General features: G+C 39.8%; 2 protein-coding genes across 4 annotated transcripts in view; one reads left to right on the plus strand and one right to left on the minus strand.

Annotated features, from left to right (window-relative positions):
- Positions 1-1,291: 1,291 nt before the first annotated feature.
- On the minus strand, positions 1,292-14,035 carry dedd1 (death effector domain-containing 1). 3 transcript variants are annotated; one of them, XM_005731837.1, is made up of 6 exons: positions 13,983-14,035; positions 13,515-13,615; positions 11,914-12,434; positions 11,709-11,837; positions 11,055-11,195; positions 1,292-1,969 (listed from the first exon to the last, which is right to left on the minus strand). In XM_005731837.1, exons 3-6 carry the CDS (start codon positions 12,383-12,385, stop codon positions 1,563-1,565), a joined length of 1,149 nt encoding a protein of 382 aa, XP_005731894.1. In that variant the 5' UTR covers positions 12,386-12,434; positions 13,515-13,615; positions 13,983-14,035; the 3' UTR covers positions 1,292-1,562. The 3 variants fall into 3 exon arrangements, with proteins under 3 accessions (XP_005731894.1, XP_005731896.1, XP_005731895.1); XM_005731839.1 differs by having other exon boundaries at positions 13,509-13,615; XM_005731838.1 differs by lacking the exon at positions 13,983-14,035 and adding an exon at positions 13,843-13,962.
- Positions 14,036-14,375: 340 nt separating this feature from the next.
- The window catches only part of rabac1 (Rab acceptor 1 (prenylated)), a 4,601-nt gene continuing 1,948 nt past the window's right edge, over positions 14,376-17,028 (plus strand). The window contains exons 1-4 of the mRNA XM_005731840.1: positions 14,376-14,539; positions 15,905-16,049; positions 16,240-16,452; positions 16,614-16,711. Coding sequence (XP_005731897.1) covers positions 15,928-16,049; positions 16,240-16,452; positions 16,614-16,711 — 433 coding nt within the window. The 5' untranslated portion in view covers positions 14,376-14,539; positions 15,905-15,927. The remainder of the gene's footprint in view (positions 14,540-15,904; positions 16,050-16,239; positions 16,453-16,613; positions 16,712-17,028) is intronic.

A 17,028-nucleotide genomic window follows, 5' to 3' on the forward strand; every position in this document is an offset into this window, starting at 1 on the left:
AAATGTAAACAGCTTTAGGCCATCAAAACTCTTTATTATTCACAGGAAATTATTTCTTATTTATAAAGATTTCCACAAAAAGAATTGACCTTCATAAAGTAAATTTCTTTAACAAAAATGTTCCCCTGATTGAATTAATCTTTCTTCTCATGAAAGAATACAAACACACATTAATTAATTCCTTTAACAAATACACACAAAAGTAAACATGGAAATCTGTCCATTGTCCTTTTCTGTGCCCGGTCCTGCAGAGACCTGCACTTCAGACAGTGTCTGCCTGCTTAAGTCGTGCCTGTATGAAGGGACTTAGAGTGAAGGGGCTTATTGATCGTCTTCTATGAGTGAAGTCCAGGCATTAGTTCCAGCAGGGTGAGTCGACAGCTGTCCATGAGCCACTCTACTGGGCCTACATAGCAGGGCTGAGTGGAGCTGGGATGTGCACTTTTGATTTTGATCTCCCCAACATCACTTCTATTGACCGATGCACTGTCCTGTGCCTTACTTGCTGAGAGAAGCACTTGCTGAGGCCTTGCTGGAAACCCGGACACAAGCCACTGTTGCATTATCCGGGCTGCCGTTGACAAGCTTGTGATGATGAATCTTCCATGGTCTGTTGAGACCCAGCCCTAATCACTGCTGTCATCTACTGGCAACTGCTGTATCCACTGACCACAGCAATCACAAGTTGGGTTATCATGGTACACAGGGCTGGAAATTCCAGTGTTTGTTATCTAGATATAGATGTGGACTCTATCCAAAGTTGGGTCAATCTGTTGTGAGAGCAGTCCACTTTTCCACATCTAATTTTTTCTTTGAAGACCAGAAACTTTTATTGGAAGGTTACTTTATACTTTTAACAGAATCCAATAAAAATAATTGTCATTTAAAGCTATTATTATTTTCCAAACCCCCAAAGAAGTATCCAACAGTCAATCTTGACGTTCTGGTTAAATTGAGCTTTTTGGATTTGGGAATTTTAAACTCATGCTGGAATCTGAAATGTCCATGGTTACACGTTAAAAAAAAAAAAAAGTTAGTTAAATAAGGAGGTAGGGACACCCATGTGCTTTATGTGTTTGTGTCAACCAAAACTTAGTATTTTACATCATTTGTGGTAGCCCAGTTGCCATAACCCTATTTTGTAAGACAGATAAAGCTGTGAGGGGCTTACCACTTGATCTGGTGACACAGGCTTGCTTGTTCCAGTTCTCAGAGACTAAGAAAAAAAATCTCGATATATCCTGTGTCATCCTGATGTAGCACCTGTGCATGAATCCAAAGAAAAAAAAAATACAGTGATACATTATTTATTTCATTTACAAATAATACACTTCCAACTAAAATTTGACAGTTCTAAAAAAAAAAAGAAAAGGCAAAAAGAAAGGCTCCTTATGAACACAAAAGAACCAATGGTGAGTTCTGCCATCTAGTGGTCATTAAATGGAATGCAACAAATGGAGGCCTCAAATGCTTCCAAGCTTGCCTGTACCCATTATTAATTACATTCCTCCCTTTTCTCTTCTTTAAGTTTAATATAATACACCCCAGAGAGTCTGATCAGTTTATGAATCCCAGTGAGTCTCTGGGTGCCCATCATTACTGGATGACATCATTTTCTTAGCTCTCAGCAGCCTTCGGCCCTCCTCGTAGTCGTCTTGGTCCACACTGATCAGCAGGCGCACGCCTTCGGAGCCCGCTGCGTTCCTCAGAGAGTCCGTGATGAATACTCCCTTCAGGGCCTCCAGCAGAGCTCCGCTCAGGTAGTCACTCCAGAAAGCCTCGAGGTTGGCCAGCTCCGTGAACTTGATGTCGCAGACGATGGATCCCAGGTCTCTGGCACGCAGCAGCGAACTCGCTTGACTGAACAACTCAAACTGCCGCTCCAGTGGCTGCTGCTTGTCTGAGGCGACGCCGTTGCGTAATGCCGATTCATGCTCCAGGTATTCCGCCCGGACACGCAGGCGGATATCTGATAATGGCAGAGGGAGGAGGAAGTAATGATGGACAAAAGGGTGAGTGGCAGTGAGGAAAGAGAGTAATGGTAGGAAGAGCAGAGGGGAAGTGAAAAAGGAAGGAGGAAAGTGAAGGTTACCCAGAAAAGGAAAAAAAAAAAAAAGAGAAAAGAATGGATAGGCCCATGACAGAAAAGGAGGAGTGATGAAGTTGAAACAAAGACGGGGGAGAGAAACAAACAAACATGAAAACAATGTTAAAAGATGGCTCATTCAACTTTGTGCAAGACATCAAGCAAAAAGAGATTGTAGGAGTACTAACTGGACTTAAATATTTGATTTTACCAAATCATGACAAAGTAAGTGAATACGGTGGTGGAACAGGGCAAATTATTTACGAAGGGCAATGGACTTAGACCAACCCATGTGAACTTTTGTGCTCAATACAGCTACAAGCCCCTCTCGTCTGTTTCAGTGAAAGATATTCAGAGCACTGAGAGAAATCGTCTTTAGCTCATCCGGCTGTGTAGATACCTTTTCTTTTTTTGGATGGACAATTCCTTTTTAGGTACTTATCGTTTTTAGCAACATGACTGAATCAGAAGACGCTGGTGCATGAGAATTTTCTGTACGACAGCCAGCATGGTCCTCATAAATCACGGCTGTAGCGTTTGTATACTGAATATGAATAAATGAACTTGGCACCCTGAGCAAATATCGCAGCGGGGGTAACAAAAACAACTCAGCAGTGACAAGCCCGGGAGTGGCTTTTGTTCCTGACAGGTGTTTATAAAGGGCAGATTCATTCAGATCAAAATGGGTAAGGCTGAGAATAGATAGCGTCTGGAGTTCCGTAGTAACAGGATTGGTGGTCATGCAACAGCACAGCGAGAAAGATTAGAGGATACATACTGTACTGAGCAAGAGCAACGCTGAGATCATCTCCCATGTCATTAATCCAGAGCTCCAAGTGGGAAATCAGCTTCTGACGACTTTTGCTGCAACAAAAATCCATTTCTCCCATTCAAACCCCTTTAGCAGATGTAAACAGTATTTACCAGCAACATTTCTTCCAGAAACATTCGCATTAAGAGTCTCACTGAATTCATGTGCAGAAGCTGCTTTTTCATATTTGCATCTGAATGCATGATGACATTTTATGAAGCAAATAAGGAAGAAAAAAGAAAAAACTTACAAAGGAGCACTGTGACTAAAAATAAACAAAATGGCTCAAAGGAAAAAAAAATCAAATCAGCTTTAAATGCTACAACATGAATTACTTAATTTTGAAGGAATAAGCAGCACATGGTCACATCACAAATGTTTGAATGAAATGGACCCAGAGGTACTTCTAATAAACTCACGCTTGCCTCTGACAAAAACCCAGAGTATAAGGTAAGCATGATTACGAGACTGTCTTGAACTCTTCTTCATGTATGTACCAGAGGATTAGTGTACACTTTAACACACGCTTTGACTTGAGAGTCACATCCACCCCTCTTGCAGCCATGTTTTGTTTGGGGCTATAGGGAATGGCGCGAGACTCAAGAGGGATAAAGTTTGGAAAATGCCAACATTAGAAATGCAAATGTTGAATTAAACCATTGATTTTGCATCTCTTAACATTTGTAGAAGAGCAATAAGCAAACAGTGGCTTTGCATTCATGCCCCACAAGTCTGTAATTAGATTACTACAAAAACAGACGACTTGTTAGAAGGGGACACTAAATCAACACATTTTAAGCCAGGTTTAAAATGTGTAGTTTTTACATGAAAATCATTTGAATGAAGGAAGAATGTTTTCTTCAAAAGGGATTTATGGTACAAAAATATAAAATGTCAAGATTTTTTTAAAGAAACCTTCGATTATAGTTCAAGTTTTGTTTATTAAATCATGTCTGTGTTACAATGTTTCAATAAATTATGTTAGACTAAAATAACTTTTGTGGTAAATTCATTGGCAATACAGAAGCCAGACACATAGAAAAACTGTTGCACCAAAGATCATCATCACAGAATGTAAAACAAGATGTCTACAGGAGGTCTACACAATCCTAAAGCTGACATGGAAACACTACCTATAAAACCAGCGGGCTACTATAGAGGAAGCTGGCATTACAAAAGTGGAGGATCCACGTGGAATTAGGCTTATTTTATGAATTCTGCCCACTGCTTTCACAAGTCAGTAACTCCTCACCACTACAAACACATTATCCCCACAAGTGTGATGGTGGCTGCGTCATGCTGTGTGGAGACTTCGCTGCAGCAGCTTGTGACGGTAGAGGGTAAATTGAATGCAGCAAAACTCCTGAGAAATCCTGAAGGAAACCCGCTGCAGTCCGAGTCACACACGTTTTCAACACAATAAGCTACAGTTTTTCACCCCAACAGATTTTTGTTGACTTCGAAACTCACACTTGTTGATCACTAGCAGGAGTCCATTGTGATTTAATGAAGTTATATAAAAAAAAGATTACGTATCCATCGTTGTGGCAAGCACATGGATAAATTTGCAGTTTGAGCATTTTTGTGTTTTGAGGTATGAACTATCATAGAAGATTAAACAGACTACACATAATCTAACTTTATACAATATTCAGTATGGACAGAGGAAAATATGAAGTTCGAGCACCATTAACAATTTGACCTTTTTGGATCATTATAGAGTGTGTGAGGGCTGAGGGTACAATAAACACCTGCCCTTCATGCAATTACTCTATTTATGGATGTCCTCCATTTTGCCTTCCCATTTCATACTGAGGAGGATGGAGGCAGAGATAGTGACAGTGAGGAGGAGGCCATTTAAAAGCACAGGAACACAGTGATAGTCATTTTGTTAGGGTTACAGAGCACTTCACGCTTCATCACACATAGAGACATCCACTTAGACAGGACATTAGGAACCACAGCTTTCATTTTCTCACTTTAAACACCAAGTCCGTTTGGCTCCTCATCTCACCCCACCAAAAGGAGGGAGGGGGGAAAAGAGAAAAAGTTTAAGTACCCATTTACGAGGAGTCACTTGGCACGGAGAGCTTCAACTCTTTATCGATCCGTTTTTCTGTTGAACAACTGACCAAGAGAGTGGAGAGTTAGGGGGGTATTGAGAGACAGGCAAAATATCTGTGTCTGCCTGAAGAACTTTTCCCTATAGTTAAAAAAAAAAACAAAAAAACATAAATCCTCTGTACCGTTTTGTGTAGTTTGAATATTTACTGTTCATTCTCTCCTTCTCTTTGTGTGTGAGGATATAGTTTTCCTGACACACAGGGTGCTCTGTTTAGAACTGCGAACACAGACAAAGGAGAGAAACAGACAAGCACAAGTGGGTTGCATAGTGGTTAAATGGACTGTTCCTCCCCCAACATCAAGCAGGCATGGCACAGCAGTCACTTCTTAGTTTTAATGAGGCTTCAGTAAGGCCAATAGTTTGCATTGGCAAATTAATCAGCTCAGAAATGCATTTACTGCTCTGAACTATAACAAGGTAAAATCTAAATGGGATACTTGGATTACCCTTACCTTGACCAAATCTCTTAACCTTACCTTCCGGCCCTTTTTTTGTGCCGCACCGTTAATCAACAGTGCTCATTAAACCAAGGAAGGGCCTTCACAAGCACCCCATTTAGACACAAAAACACTACTGAGCTGAATGTGCAAACACCTTTAAGACATTTGTAACAGCAGTTGTCATTGTCAGAATGTAATTGAGATACTTCACTGAAAATGACCTAAGAGATGATGAATGGTGACAAGAAAGAGTATTTGAGGTCTGTTCAAATGCTATGGGCCAGCATTGGACTGAACTGCCCTATCTATCTCTGCTCCGTCTTGACAAACGCACACCAGGGCTCTCACAGGGCACAGAGATAAGATACAGCATGAGCTTCCTTCAGCAGAGCACTGTTCGGTGATTTTCCCCAGAACGGCTTGAGTAAAGGTTACATGGACATTTTTTTCTTTTTTTCTTTTTTTAAAGAGCTGTCTGTTGGCAGCCATTTTAGATTTGGTGCAATTGAATACATGGCCTTACAGAACAGGACTCTATGCCCAATTAGGATTTTATTTTATTTTTTGTCTCTTGAGCATCCAGAACTGGCATCGTGATGTTTCAGTTTGCCAAAATAATATGAGTCAGTTCAATTCACAGGGCAGCCATTTATAAGCCTTGCACGTCTCCAATGGGTTCATATGCAGTGCTGACTCGCATTTTCACAAACATGTCCAACACATTTCTGTTTCCACTTTGAGTTAAACTCTTCAGTGTACTTGTTCTAATTTTATTTTGTAAATCCTAATTTATCTCACCATGACCTCAGTCAAATATAACCTAAATCTCTGTTTGGGTTAGGCATCAGACATTACGTTTTCTTAATACATGACCAGAACAGCTTTCACTTCTGCATTACTACTGAAACTTTCACCACTACTGAAACTTTCATGATTTCATCTGGTGTCATCCTCTTTAATAACATTTAGAAACTGTACTGTGTAACATGAGCAAAGGTCAGGGCTGGTGCACAGTGGCCATTTCAGAATATGAATCATTCAGACTGAACAATAGTAGGCTGGAGCAATTTGCTTTAAGTCTGGTGGCTTCTTTGACAGGCTACTGAATTTTATTAAAGTAGCAAAGTTAAGCAGACATTTTTCTGTAAGCTTCCATAATAATCTTTCTGCATGTTGTCCAAGACAAAACTAGACTTGTGCAACTTCTCTCAGCTCTCTTTTTAGGCTTTAGCCCATGACTAGAGACTGACCAATTAGGTCTTTCCAGAGAGAGAACTGGCTGTTGTACAACGAAGGCATTCACCACCCTTCATACGATGAAAAGTTTAATTAACTGTGAAAAGTTCTGCAGGAACATCTGAAATGGCAGCTCTAAAATGGAGGACAGACTGACTCTGACAGTACACATACTTGCTGTATTTTTCCTCGATTACTACGCTGCCAACTTAATTTTCCTGTAAGATTGAACTGTGCTGCATTGGTTTCCCAGGTTGTGTACGTAAATTAAGGTTAGACAATGTGATGAGTGGCTATGTTGTCAGTGTGGCTAACAGTTTAGTTTTCTTTACAGCTAAAGGTTTTCAGCTATGCCTAATTCAATGTCTTATTCTTGCCCATATAAAGCATCTGGTCATCTGGTTGGAAGAAGTTAGTTTCATTCTTTTCCCAAGCCTTACTCACATTTACTGGAATTTCTGCTGGACATATTTGTGAAAATATGTTAAGTTCCCGTGATTTCAAATATTGGGGAATTTAAAATACTTTCGTTACACGCTTCCCCTTTCGGTATGCTTTGAGTAAAATCAAACTGACTCAAGGTTTTCCCAAGATCACTGTACAGTCTTTGGGTTTGAGATTTACTGCTGAGGACTCTGGTAGTTCTGTGAAACACTGACACCAATAACTCTTGTCATTAATAGGCAGGAAGCTAAAAATCTCAAATAGAAGCTTTTTTTCTTCCACAGTGCACAAGACTAGAGAACATTACAGGATGATTTTTTCTGTTAAAGCAGATTATGTTTTCTGAAGGAGACAGGGTAAGGAGCAGCTACATTATGATACACAAGCATCGTATACAGAGCAAAGTGGCAGCACCAACCCCTGCTGTAACAAGGGGGAGAGCCTCTTTTACCTTAGGCATCGGCCCAGACTTGTGAGAGAGCGCATGACTGAGTTGATCGCGCACACTGCAGTATGTGCAGACAGAGTGGAGTGACAGACTTTTTTGTTTTGTTCCTCAGTCTCCATGATCCATTGTGTCTTAGGTTACTCGATCTGAGTCACATTCTTGAGTCAACCTGGTGGAATCAAATGTGGAGTCAAGACAGCAACAGTTCATAGTCACAGGCACATCACTCATCCTGAGTAGCTAAGAAAGGCTGTCCTTAATGATTTCTTCTTCTTTTATTTTTTGAATGAAGTGAGAATCATCGGGCTTTTGTTGTAATGAATATTTCTGACCAACAGGCAAAGATGGACATTCAAAAGAAGTTTGGGAAAGTCTACATGAATGACTAAGCAAACTTCACACAAAGGGAAACTGATGTTAGTGTTATCTGTCTTTTTGTACCAAGACAAACTACCATTGATTTCTTAAAGGCAGGTAGTAGTGGAAATATGGGCAAGGACGTTGACAATGGATTACATAGTGCAGCTTTTCAGTGGCGTTAAGACAGTTTCAAACAACTGCTAAAAAGTGATTTTTGGGGGATATGTAAGGTTTGACAGTTGTCAGAACCACTCTGGTTCAAGCTTAGCAATAAAGCAGAACAATGGCTGTATCTGGTAGTGATTGGACTGGACACTTATATTGAAAGAAAAGGGAATAAAACAAAAAACAAAAAAGGACAAGACACAGCCTACCAGTGAGCATTCTTATCAACAGCAGCAGCTGAACATAGTCCAAAAGGTTAGAGAAAAGAGGTGGAATGAAGGGAAAAGAATATAAAGGACTCCCACAGGGAGAAACTGATAAGGCAACAAAACTCTGATGTTGTATGTTTAAAAACGACAGTTAAAGGGTTATCATTAAGTCTCAACAAGATCATAGTGTACCAACAAAAACATAATGTGGAAATGCTTTAAAAAAAAAAAAAAAATCAAAGGGAAGCGCATCACATTGAGTTCTCAGACTTAAAAGTAGCTCTAGGATTTTCAAGCACATTTGGTACTAACATAAAAAGTATGAGTGCTGTGGTCTGTACAGCACAGAGAGCTTTAGGCAATATTGCAGTCCGGATTTTTCACCAAATGTGACACTGGGTTGAAAAACAAAACAGAAGGAAAATAAAAGTTTCCTCAACCCTGGAACATGTTTGGACTCTGTGCAGATCCACGAAGAGGTAAAGTACAGTGGCCTTTGCAAGCACACCATCTTCCACATTTTTATAAGTAGGTGTGAATCTAGTGTACCGCTCTGTGCTATTTAGGGATGGGAATCGAGAACTGGTTCTTGTCAAGAACTGGTTCCCAGTAGTCTACTTCCTTCAAATCGTTAGTCTGCCTGCCTATCGACCCTGCTTATCCGTTCTTGCACTCTTGCTACATTCAGCTGATTTAGTTTATGTGTAAGAGGAGGAAAACAGTAGTGCAGTTTATGACGTGAATATGGACATTTCTTTTATTTTTTATTGTATAAAAGGATGAGAGCGCAATGGTAAAGTGGAGACTGGGACAGAAACAACTGCCTTATACTGTTAACGCAACTTCAACATTCCGCAAGCACAGCATGCTAACGCTAAGCTAAGCGGTAGGGCTGCACGATTAATCGTTAGAAAATCGCGATCTCGATTCATACTTATGTGCGATCTCATTTCCAAATGACAACGATTTAAAAAAAAAAAAAAAAAAAAAAAAAAAAAAAAACCACAACGACGATTGTACTGCATTTTGATCCGGGACGTACTCTGCATGAAAACAAGCGCTCACTCTTCCTGCTCAACAAATGACAAGGGCGGAGCCTTATGCCACGTGATACAGAAGCTGTCGTGTGATGCTAAAATTAGCAGGGAAAAAACAACGGAGAGCACGTCAGGGATGACCAGAAAGTGACAGGAGAAAATCCGTCCCGGACAACCACCCAAACATCAATAACGGGAACCTTATACAGCGCTTCCCTATACCCGTCGAACTCCCGCAGGCACAAAGAAATTACGGAGGCTATCACTTATCACCTGACCAAAGATATGGCTCCCATCAACACTCTGCAAAACGAGGGATTTAGGAAAATGATCAACACCCTAGACAAACGCTACACAGTGCCGTCCCGCAACTATTTTTCTATTGCTGCACTACCTGCTCTATACACGCAGCGTCGAGCAACGGTGGAGACGGAATTTCAAGCAGTACAACATTTTGCGACAACAACAAAACGTGAGACATTTGCTTTTATGTTTATTTATTGTTTTTATGTTCAGTCTCAACTGTTACGAAGTTGATGTGCAGTTAATAAGTGCAATAAATATTTATATTGGAAAAGAGAATCGTGATCTCAATTCTAAGCCAAAAAAATCGTGATTCTCATTTTATGCAAAATCGTGCAGCCCTACTAAGAGGAACTCAGAGTGATGCTAAAGCTGAGTGAATGCTGACTTAAGCCCAGCACCATGATAAAGTGAGCCATTAGTTATGGTGAAGCAGCCACTGCTGAACTTCAACAGGTAACAAACTGATGAGCAGTCATACTGCAGTCTCCGTTTCTACAGTGGAATCACCAAGACGATTGCTTTAAAGTCTCTTGGTGATGGTTTTTTATCCTCGACTTGCATTGTCGGCTTTGTGTTCATACCTAAATACTAAGAGAAAGATCACGTTTGTCCTTATTAGGATTTGTGATTATGAGACGGTCAGTTTCAGATCATTTTACAGAGTAACACTAAAGTAATGTAACAAGTAGTATAACAAATGTCTTTCTCCTGGAAGTAATTAAATAACGTACTGCATTACTTTTAAGAAAAGTGTTCTGTGAAATATGTGCAACAACTTTTTAAATTTATTTTTTTGAGTAGTGACCCCAACACTGATCACAACAAAGAGGGGAAATGCCTCCAACATGCACAAACATTTCACCACCTAGTTAATTACGTACGCAATTAATTTGCATGAATTTGATATGCTGCTTAGAAGTGCTGGCGACTCTCAAAGTGGAGGCAATGAGAAATCGATAAGGAACCGAATAAATAAGCAAAATCGATAAAGTAATCGGAATTACTAAATTCTTATCAATTACCATCCCTACTGCTATTTAATTTGTCCATTTCTCCCAAGTCTACAAATAACATGTTAAATTGTATGCTAACTTTTAAACACGAATCTTCTTAAGCATGAACTTGGCGCTTTTATGCATTTTTAAACATTTTGGCATTCAAGATTTAGCATAGATAAACAACATCAGAATTGAAGAAACTAAATAGGAAATATGATGATGCCAGGGAGGTGTTAATAGGCTGAAAATTATATGCTCGTCTGTTTAAAGAAGGAAAAATGAGCAGCAGGGGTAAATAGCAGGATGAAGGTACCACAGAAGACAAAAGAGAAAAAACAAAAAAATAAATAAAAAGAAAGACACTTTGAAAATGCATGAGTTGCACTTACCACAGGACACTTTTTGTGGCGCTGGTGGTGGAGGCAGAGGATGACTTTGCCTGCTTGTTTTCTTGGACTTACGGCTCCAGCCATTTCCCCTCTTCTTCCTCCGCCTACTTGCACATGGCCCAGCCACAGGAGTGTAAATACCTGACAGAAAACATATTGACTGAGTTCAGGGATGCAAGACAAAAATAACAGCAAAGGACTATTTTTAGCTTTTCATCGAAATTTTACTGCTGATATTTGATCACAACTTTCAACAAGAAAAATCCCTGTTAAGATCATGGTGCGTACACAGCGTTCTTCCCCACACAAGACACCGATCAAAAAAAAAAAGAAGAAAAAAAAAGGTTTTAACCACCAAAAAATTGTTTTTAAATATTATTATTTTAATTAGGATAATAATCACTGACATATATAATAGTCAGAAATACACAAAAGGCACCGATTTATGTGGGAAAAAAAGTAGCAGCTTCCATGCCTTAATTTATATTTTGCATATAAGCAGAGTCAATCAGGCTAAAGAAGGCCAATTCTGAACCACAAAAGAATCTGGTACACACACACACACACACACGTTTTCAAATCATCATTAATCAGCTTGAAGACACTTAAGAACGTACTTCAGTTTGGCCAAATACTAAAGAGCAGTAAACTTACCAGTTTCTAATTGATGTGCGAAAGATGTAAGAGGAGTTTCAGTCTCCCTGCAGCTGCTACTTATTCCAGAAGTACACACCGACTCTGTGCTTTCTATCTCATACCTCTGTCCAATTCTCTCTGGAGAAACTGAAAAGCATAAAAAACACATAATGGCAAACTATTTGAGATCAACTACAGCAGGACATAATCTCAAGATCCTCACCTGTCCTCCTTTTCTTGTGGGACACTGAGGGTAGCAGGTCATGACGGGTAAGGACTCTTAGAAGTTGCAGTAGTGGTGCCAGGTTTCCATCACTAAAGTATCCTCTCCTCTCGAGCTGTAGCAACAGCTCAAGGCCACTCTTGGGTTTTGGGTCCAAAAAGGGCTGCTGTGACCCCGTAGGCTTTAATTGCTGCCATGCTTTTAGTAGCTGTGGACTTGGGGCCACACCTGGATCATCTGGATTGTCCTCACGGGGTTCAACTGTCCAGCCTGCGGGATCGAGAGGATGTGTCGCGGAGCAAGTTTCATTCAGAAGAAATGACAGGACTTCAATGTCAGTCTCGGTCAGCTGAGAACCAACTACTTCAAAGACTTCATGGAGAGACAACATCCCATAGTAGTTGAGGCACTCTGTTTCATCCCAGTACAGTGAATCCCTGAGTGGGTACCCTTGATGATGCACTGCAGCCATGGTCAGGATTTGGCTATGGACCTTTCCCACGTTTCAGCCAGTGATAAGACTACAAAAACAAATAGAAGAACAATTACTATTAAAGTTTTTTGATGTCTAACAAGATACATCTGAGTAACCATATAAACCAGATAAGTAGGGTTGGGTACTGAGCTGGTGCTGTTGAGGGAACCAACCAAAATATGTCAGTGCTACTGTTAATCAGCACCAAATTCTGGTGCCAGAAAAAAAAAAATCTGGGTTAGAGAAAGAAAGAAAGCAAGATGTCAATAATGCTACATACTGAAGAGGAACAAATGACAGGGCAAAGGTAGCGGTAGAATGCTGAAAGCATTTTCAGGTGTAGTTACATGTTTTTTTAAAAACTCTCTCTAACACTTGTAGTGCAAAGTCCAAAGCAACACATCTAATCTGCATTTACACCTGGTCAAACAAAAATTGAGCTAAAGCTGAAGAGTGTGCCATATTTTCTAGCCTGAAAGCCAAATTCACTAGAGGACCTGCAGCTTTAACTCTAGCGTAACTGTAGCCAAAGTACAACTAATCGAACCAATGGATGATGAAGCTTTTAGTGAGACATTGACATCTTCTTCAGGTAAAAACTAGGTAGCTGGACAATATGTCAGAGAAACGGGGCTGTTTTCACTGCATTTGTTGACATTTTTACTTTTCAGTACACATAATGCATTGTACTCAGCGTTCCTGTAAAGGCTGCAATTCTCATTTAACAGGCTTGACCTCGAGTTCCTTCCATGTTCTATACTCCTACTTTTAATTGCATTACATACACTAAACAATGTCATCTGTGTCGCTGTTTAAGCTATAAAACGCCGCTCCAACAAATCCCGTGTAGCTACATATAAACTGCATTAACCACTAAACTGTATTCATCTATAAAACATAGCAAGCCGTTTGTGCCATGTAACACAGTCAATGATCATGTTGGCGTAATACTGCAGCGTTACGCCCGTTCTCTAGTCTCTACCATTATATGGCTGCATCAGCTAGCTCAGCAGTCCTTGCCATTTTCACCATTTTCACCCTCAGCTCGAAACAGTTTTTAAACGCGTAACGGAGAACCCCCTTATAACCACTTTATTTCCATTTACGCTCAGAAACGTACACTAACCAGTTGGAAGCCAAAGATATTAGCCGTTCTTCAGACGCCCAGTAACAACCGGTGGAGCAAAATTTTCCCCTTTGACAAGTTATGTAACCAGTCACGTTTATCTGTGGAAAAAAGCATAACAAACATCAAGAACTGCAATGCAAACAGCGGTTTAGCCAAATAACAAACCTGAAATTAACAGGTGTGCTACATTTCTATATACGCACTGAAACATATAACAGTAATTATAAGATTAAAATATATGTATATATTTTTCCTCTATATGCATTACCGATAAATACAAAGAACAGAAATGGATATCGCTTGCTAGCTACTAACGTTAGCTTACTTCAGCTTTAAATTGGCTGTAGTATCGACGAGCATTGGGTCACATACATGAAAGCGTGAAAAAAGCACCAGTAGATTAATATTCAAAGCATTTTAACGGGATAATAATCAAGAAACCCAAAGTAACTGGGGGCGACTCACCTCCGGGTGGGTTGAATGATCTAGTAACTTCCACAGCAACGTGCAGTTCTGCACTACGTCAACGCTGAGGAATTGACCAATCACAGCCCCCTGACTTCCACGGCGACACCCAGTCACGTTTTTGCTCTCGCTGATCTTTTGAACTGATCTGAAGACAGTTTTTCATAAACAGTCACTTTATCGTATTGATCAAGTCAGTAAAGACAGCTGATTCAAGGCCGTCCCCCCCCCCCTCTGTTTTTTTTTTTCGTTTTACTTTTTTTGTCTTAGCTTCCACATGAAAAACAAAAACAAACCAAAACAAAAACAAATCAGTACTTTAAGCGAGCTTTGCAGCGTAGTGTCCATAAGCATATAAGCACAAGAATATGTACTGCAGCAGGCTACACCCAAACGTAGCAGAGGGAAAACTGCTGGATGGTGTCAGTAGGTGGCGGTGTTTGGAACCAAGGCAGCTAGGAACAACAACAAGGAAGGCAAATAAGAGCCACATCATATCCGTAAACTAAAACAGCAACAAAAGGTCTGAGGCAGTCCCATTAAACTCATCTCCTGCTGTGAGTATATGTAATTAAACCATTGTAAATTTGGCAGTTGATATTGTTCATTTTTATTTCGGTTCATTTTATTTAGGTGTGTAAAGTTGAGCTACGATAAAATCATAAATCCGCTTCGACTGGAGTGGTTATTAGCAGAGAAGCTAGCTGCGACAGAATTTGAACAAGAGTTATTAAGAACAACTAGGAGTTATGATGGACTACATACCGGGGTTTAGAAATGTCATTCAGTTAGGATACTTGACAAATTAAAAATAAAATAAGTGAGTATTCCTTGGAAATGTTGTCGAATATCCGGGCGTATGTTTAATGATGTGGCATTGACCAAGCCCTTTTGCTGACGAACATTTTCCTCTGCCTACTGTTGCTAAGCTCGGTCTTTTGTGTTGAGTGTTGTTTCTTCAACTTCTGGGAACGACAGGACTGAGAAATGCAGGAATATAAAAACTGGTGTTGGTCACGAACTTCATTCTACACTGGCTGACCTGTTTATAAATACTTTAGTTAACCATTTATATGGATATAAACAAAGAGAGGGAATCAATTAAGTGGTGCCAGAATGGTGCCCTTCTTCTCCTTTTGACTGTTCTCTTTAGGGGTAACCACAGCAGATCAGATTTCCTCTATCTCACTGATTATATCCTCCACATCCATGACCCTGAGCCTCCACTCCTTCCAGCTTCACTGTTACGTCTGCCTCACTTTCAGTCACATGTATTCTATCTTACTTCTACTGAGCTTCATGCCCAGATTTTGGTGTTATAATATGATGGTTTAAAACAACTTATGTTGCTAAATATAAACGTCTATTGGGAGTCAACATCATAAGTATGTGTAAAATTGCATAGCAGGATTTTTTTTGTGTGTATATAAAAACAAATTGGCACCCCTGAAATAAATTTAATCTGGTTTGCTAATCGAGGTTTATTATAGTCAAGCTTAAAATACTTTTTTTTTAATGAGCTGCTCAGGAATAACAAAAAATAAAAGGCATTGGCAGCAAAAATATGAGTCAGAGAATCATAACTTTAAACCTATGTGAGTCTTACTTCATCCACCAGTGTTGTTGTGTAGGGGAAGAAAGCTTTTTTTCTTTCAACCTTATCTTGAGACCAAGTCAGTTTAATTGTAGTGTTTGTTTGTTTTTTATCTTTTGTCTTTTTGAATCTTGGAAGTTTTTACATTTTGATGAAAATTAAAATTTGATAATGAATCAAAATAACTGCCTAACTTCCTAGAATCAAAATAACTGTGGCATTTCAACATTTCTATCCATTGGTGAGATTTGCTTCTAGAGGGACTTGAGAATTAGTGATGGAAATGTTTTACAACTGGTATTTACATTCTGTGTTTTCTTCCTTGCAGTTGTCTGACAGCAGACTGTGTACATGCCATCTGGAGTGCCAAAGGGGGAGAACTGTCAAGTGGACATGGACAGCAAGGCAGGAGATCTGTTCACAGCTGAGGATGCTCATCCCACAGGCACAGGAGGCACAGGAATCCTGGCAAAGTATGAGTTTAAATGTGTTTGTCTATCTCAGATTTATCACACAATAGAGCTGACATGTGCTTCTGCATCTGTTATACCTGCTACTAATGTTTGTAAGCTTAATGAGCCACCAAGTGATAATATAAATTTTGCACATGTCATAACTCCTCTTAATGTTTCTGGTTCTTAATGTCTTCATCTTATTTCGTAGGCTCTGGCTTCCCAAAGGCATCTCAGCTAGCATGGCTAAAGAGTGGTTCGACAAGCGCCGATTATCCATTCGACCTTGGGCCAGTTTTGTAGACCAGCGCAAGTTTTCAAAACCCCGCAACTTTGGAGACTTGTGCAAGAGGGTGGTGAAAAATGTGGAAATTTACAACAGCAACTACACCTTCATCTTCTTGGGGCTTATCCTCTACTGCATGTAAGCCCAAAACACGACTTTGTTCGGAGCTCATAAATCTGGTTAGGCCAATGAGAAACGGGGAAAAAGGGAAGCGGTAGTAAAAAAAGAAAGAAAGAAATTAAATTTTCAGCTGATACACTGTAATAAACGATTGGACTGTTGATGTTTCCTCTCTTCAGCATCAGCTCGCCCATGCTACTGATCGCCTTGGCTGTGTTTGCCGGTGCCTTTTACATCATTCACATCAAATCTTTGGAGTCTAAACTGGTTGTGCTCGGTGAGTAAAAGTGTCTCAAATAACTCGGACAATCACATAAATACCTGCTTGTTGAATCACCGGCAAGTAATATAAATGTTTTTTTGAGCAGCTACTTTAAGATAAACCTAGCTCGAATAATTAAACATCAAACTTTAAGTTGTATATCTTTATTCATCTATTTATTTATTTATTTATTTATTTTTGCCTGTCCCGTTTGGCTCTTTTGCCATCAGAATTGTTGTCTAAAGGCAAAGAAAGATGCCCAACGGATTTACTTTACCAAACTGACCATCCCAGCCTTGCCGTAATGGTCCATTTGATTCACCTTTTATTGT

This window comes from Pundamilia nyererei, unplaced genomic scaffold (assembly GCF_000239375.1).
Source record: "Pundamilia nyererei isolate P.nyererei 1_Seehausen unplaced genomic scaffold, PunNye1.0 scaffold00045, whole genome shotgun sequence".
Classification (NCBI taxonomy): domain Eukaryota; kingdom Metazoa; phylum Chordata; class Actinopteri; order Cichliformes; family Cichlidae; genus Pundamilia; species Pundamilia nyererei.

What these genes read in the sequence shown, in the direction of transcription:
- dedd1 (XM_005731837.1), bottom strand. Translation starts at nt 12,385, where the DNA reads ATGGCTGCAGTGCATCATCAAGGGTACCCACTCAGGGATTCACTGTAC. An exon ending in CCACAAGAAAAGGAGGACAG is followed by an intron (nt 11,838 to 11,913) that starts GTGAGGATCTTG and finishes TATGCTTTTCAG; the next exon opens with TTTCTCCAGAGAGAATTGGA. An exon ending in CGCACATCAATTAGAAACTG is followed by an intron (nt 11,196 to 11,708) that starts GTAAGTTTACTG and finishes GTTTTCTGTCAG; the next exon opens with GTATTTACACTCCTGTGGCT.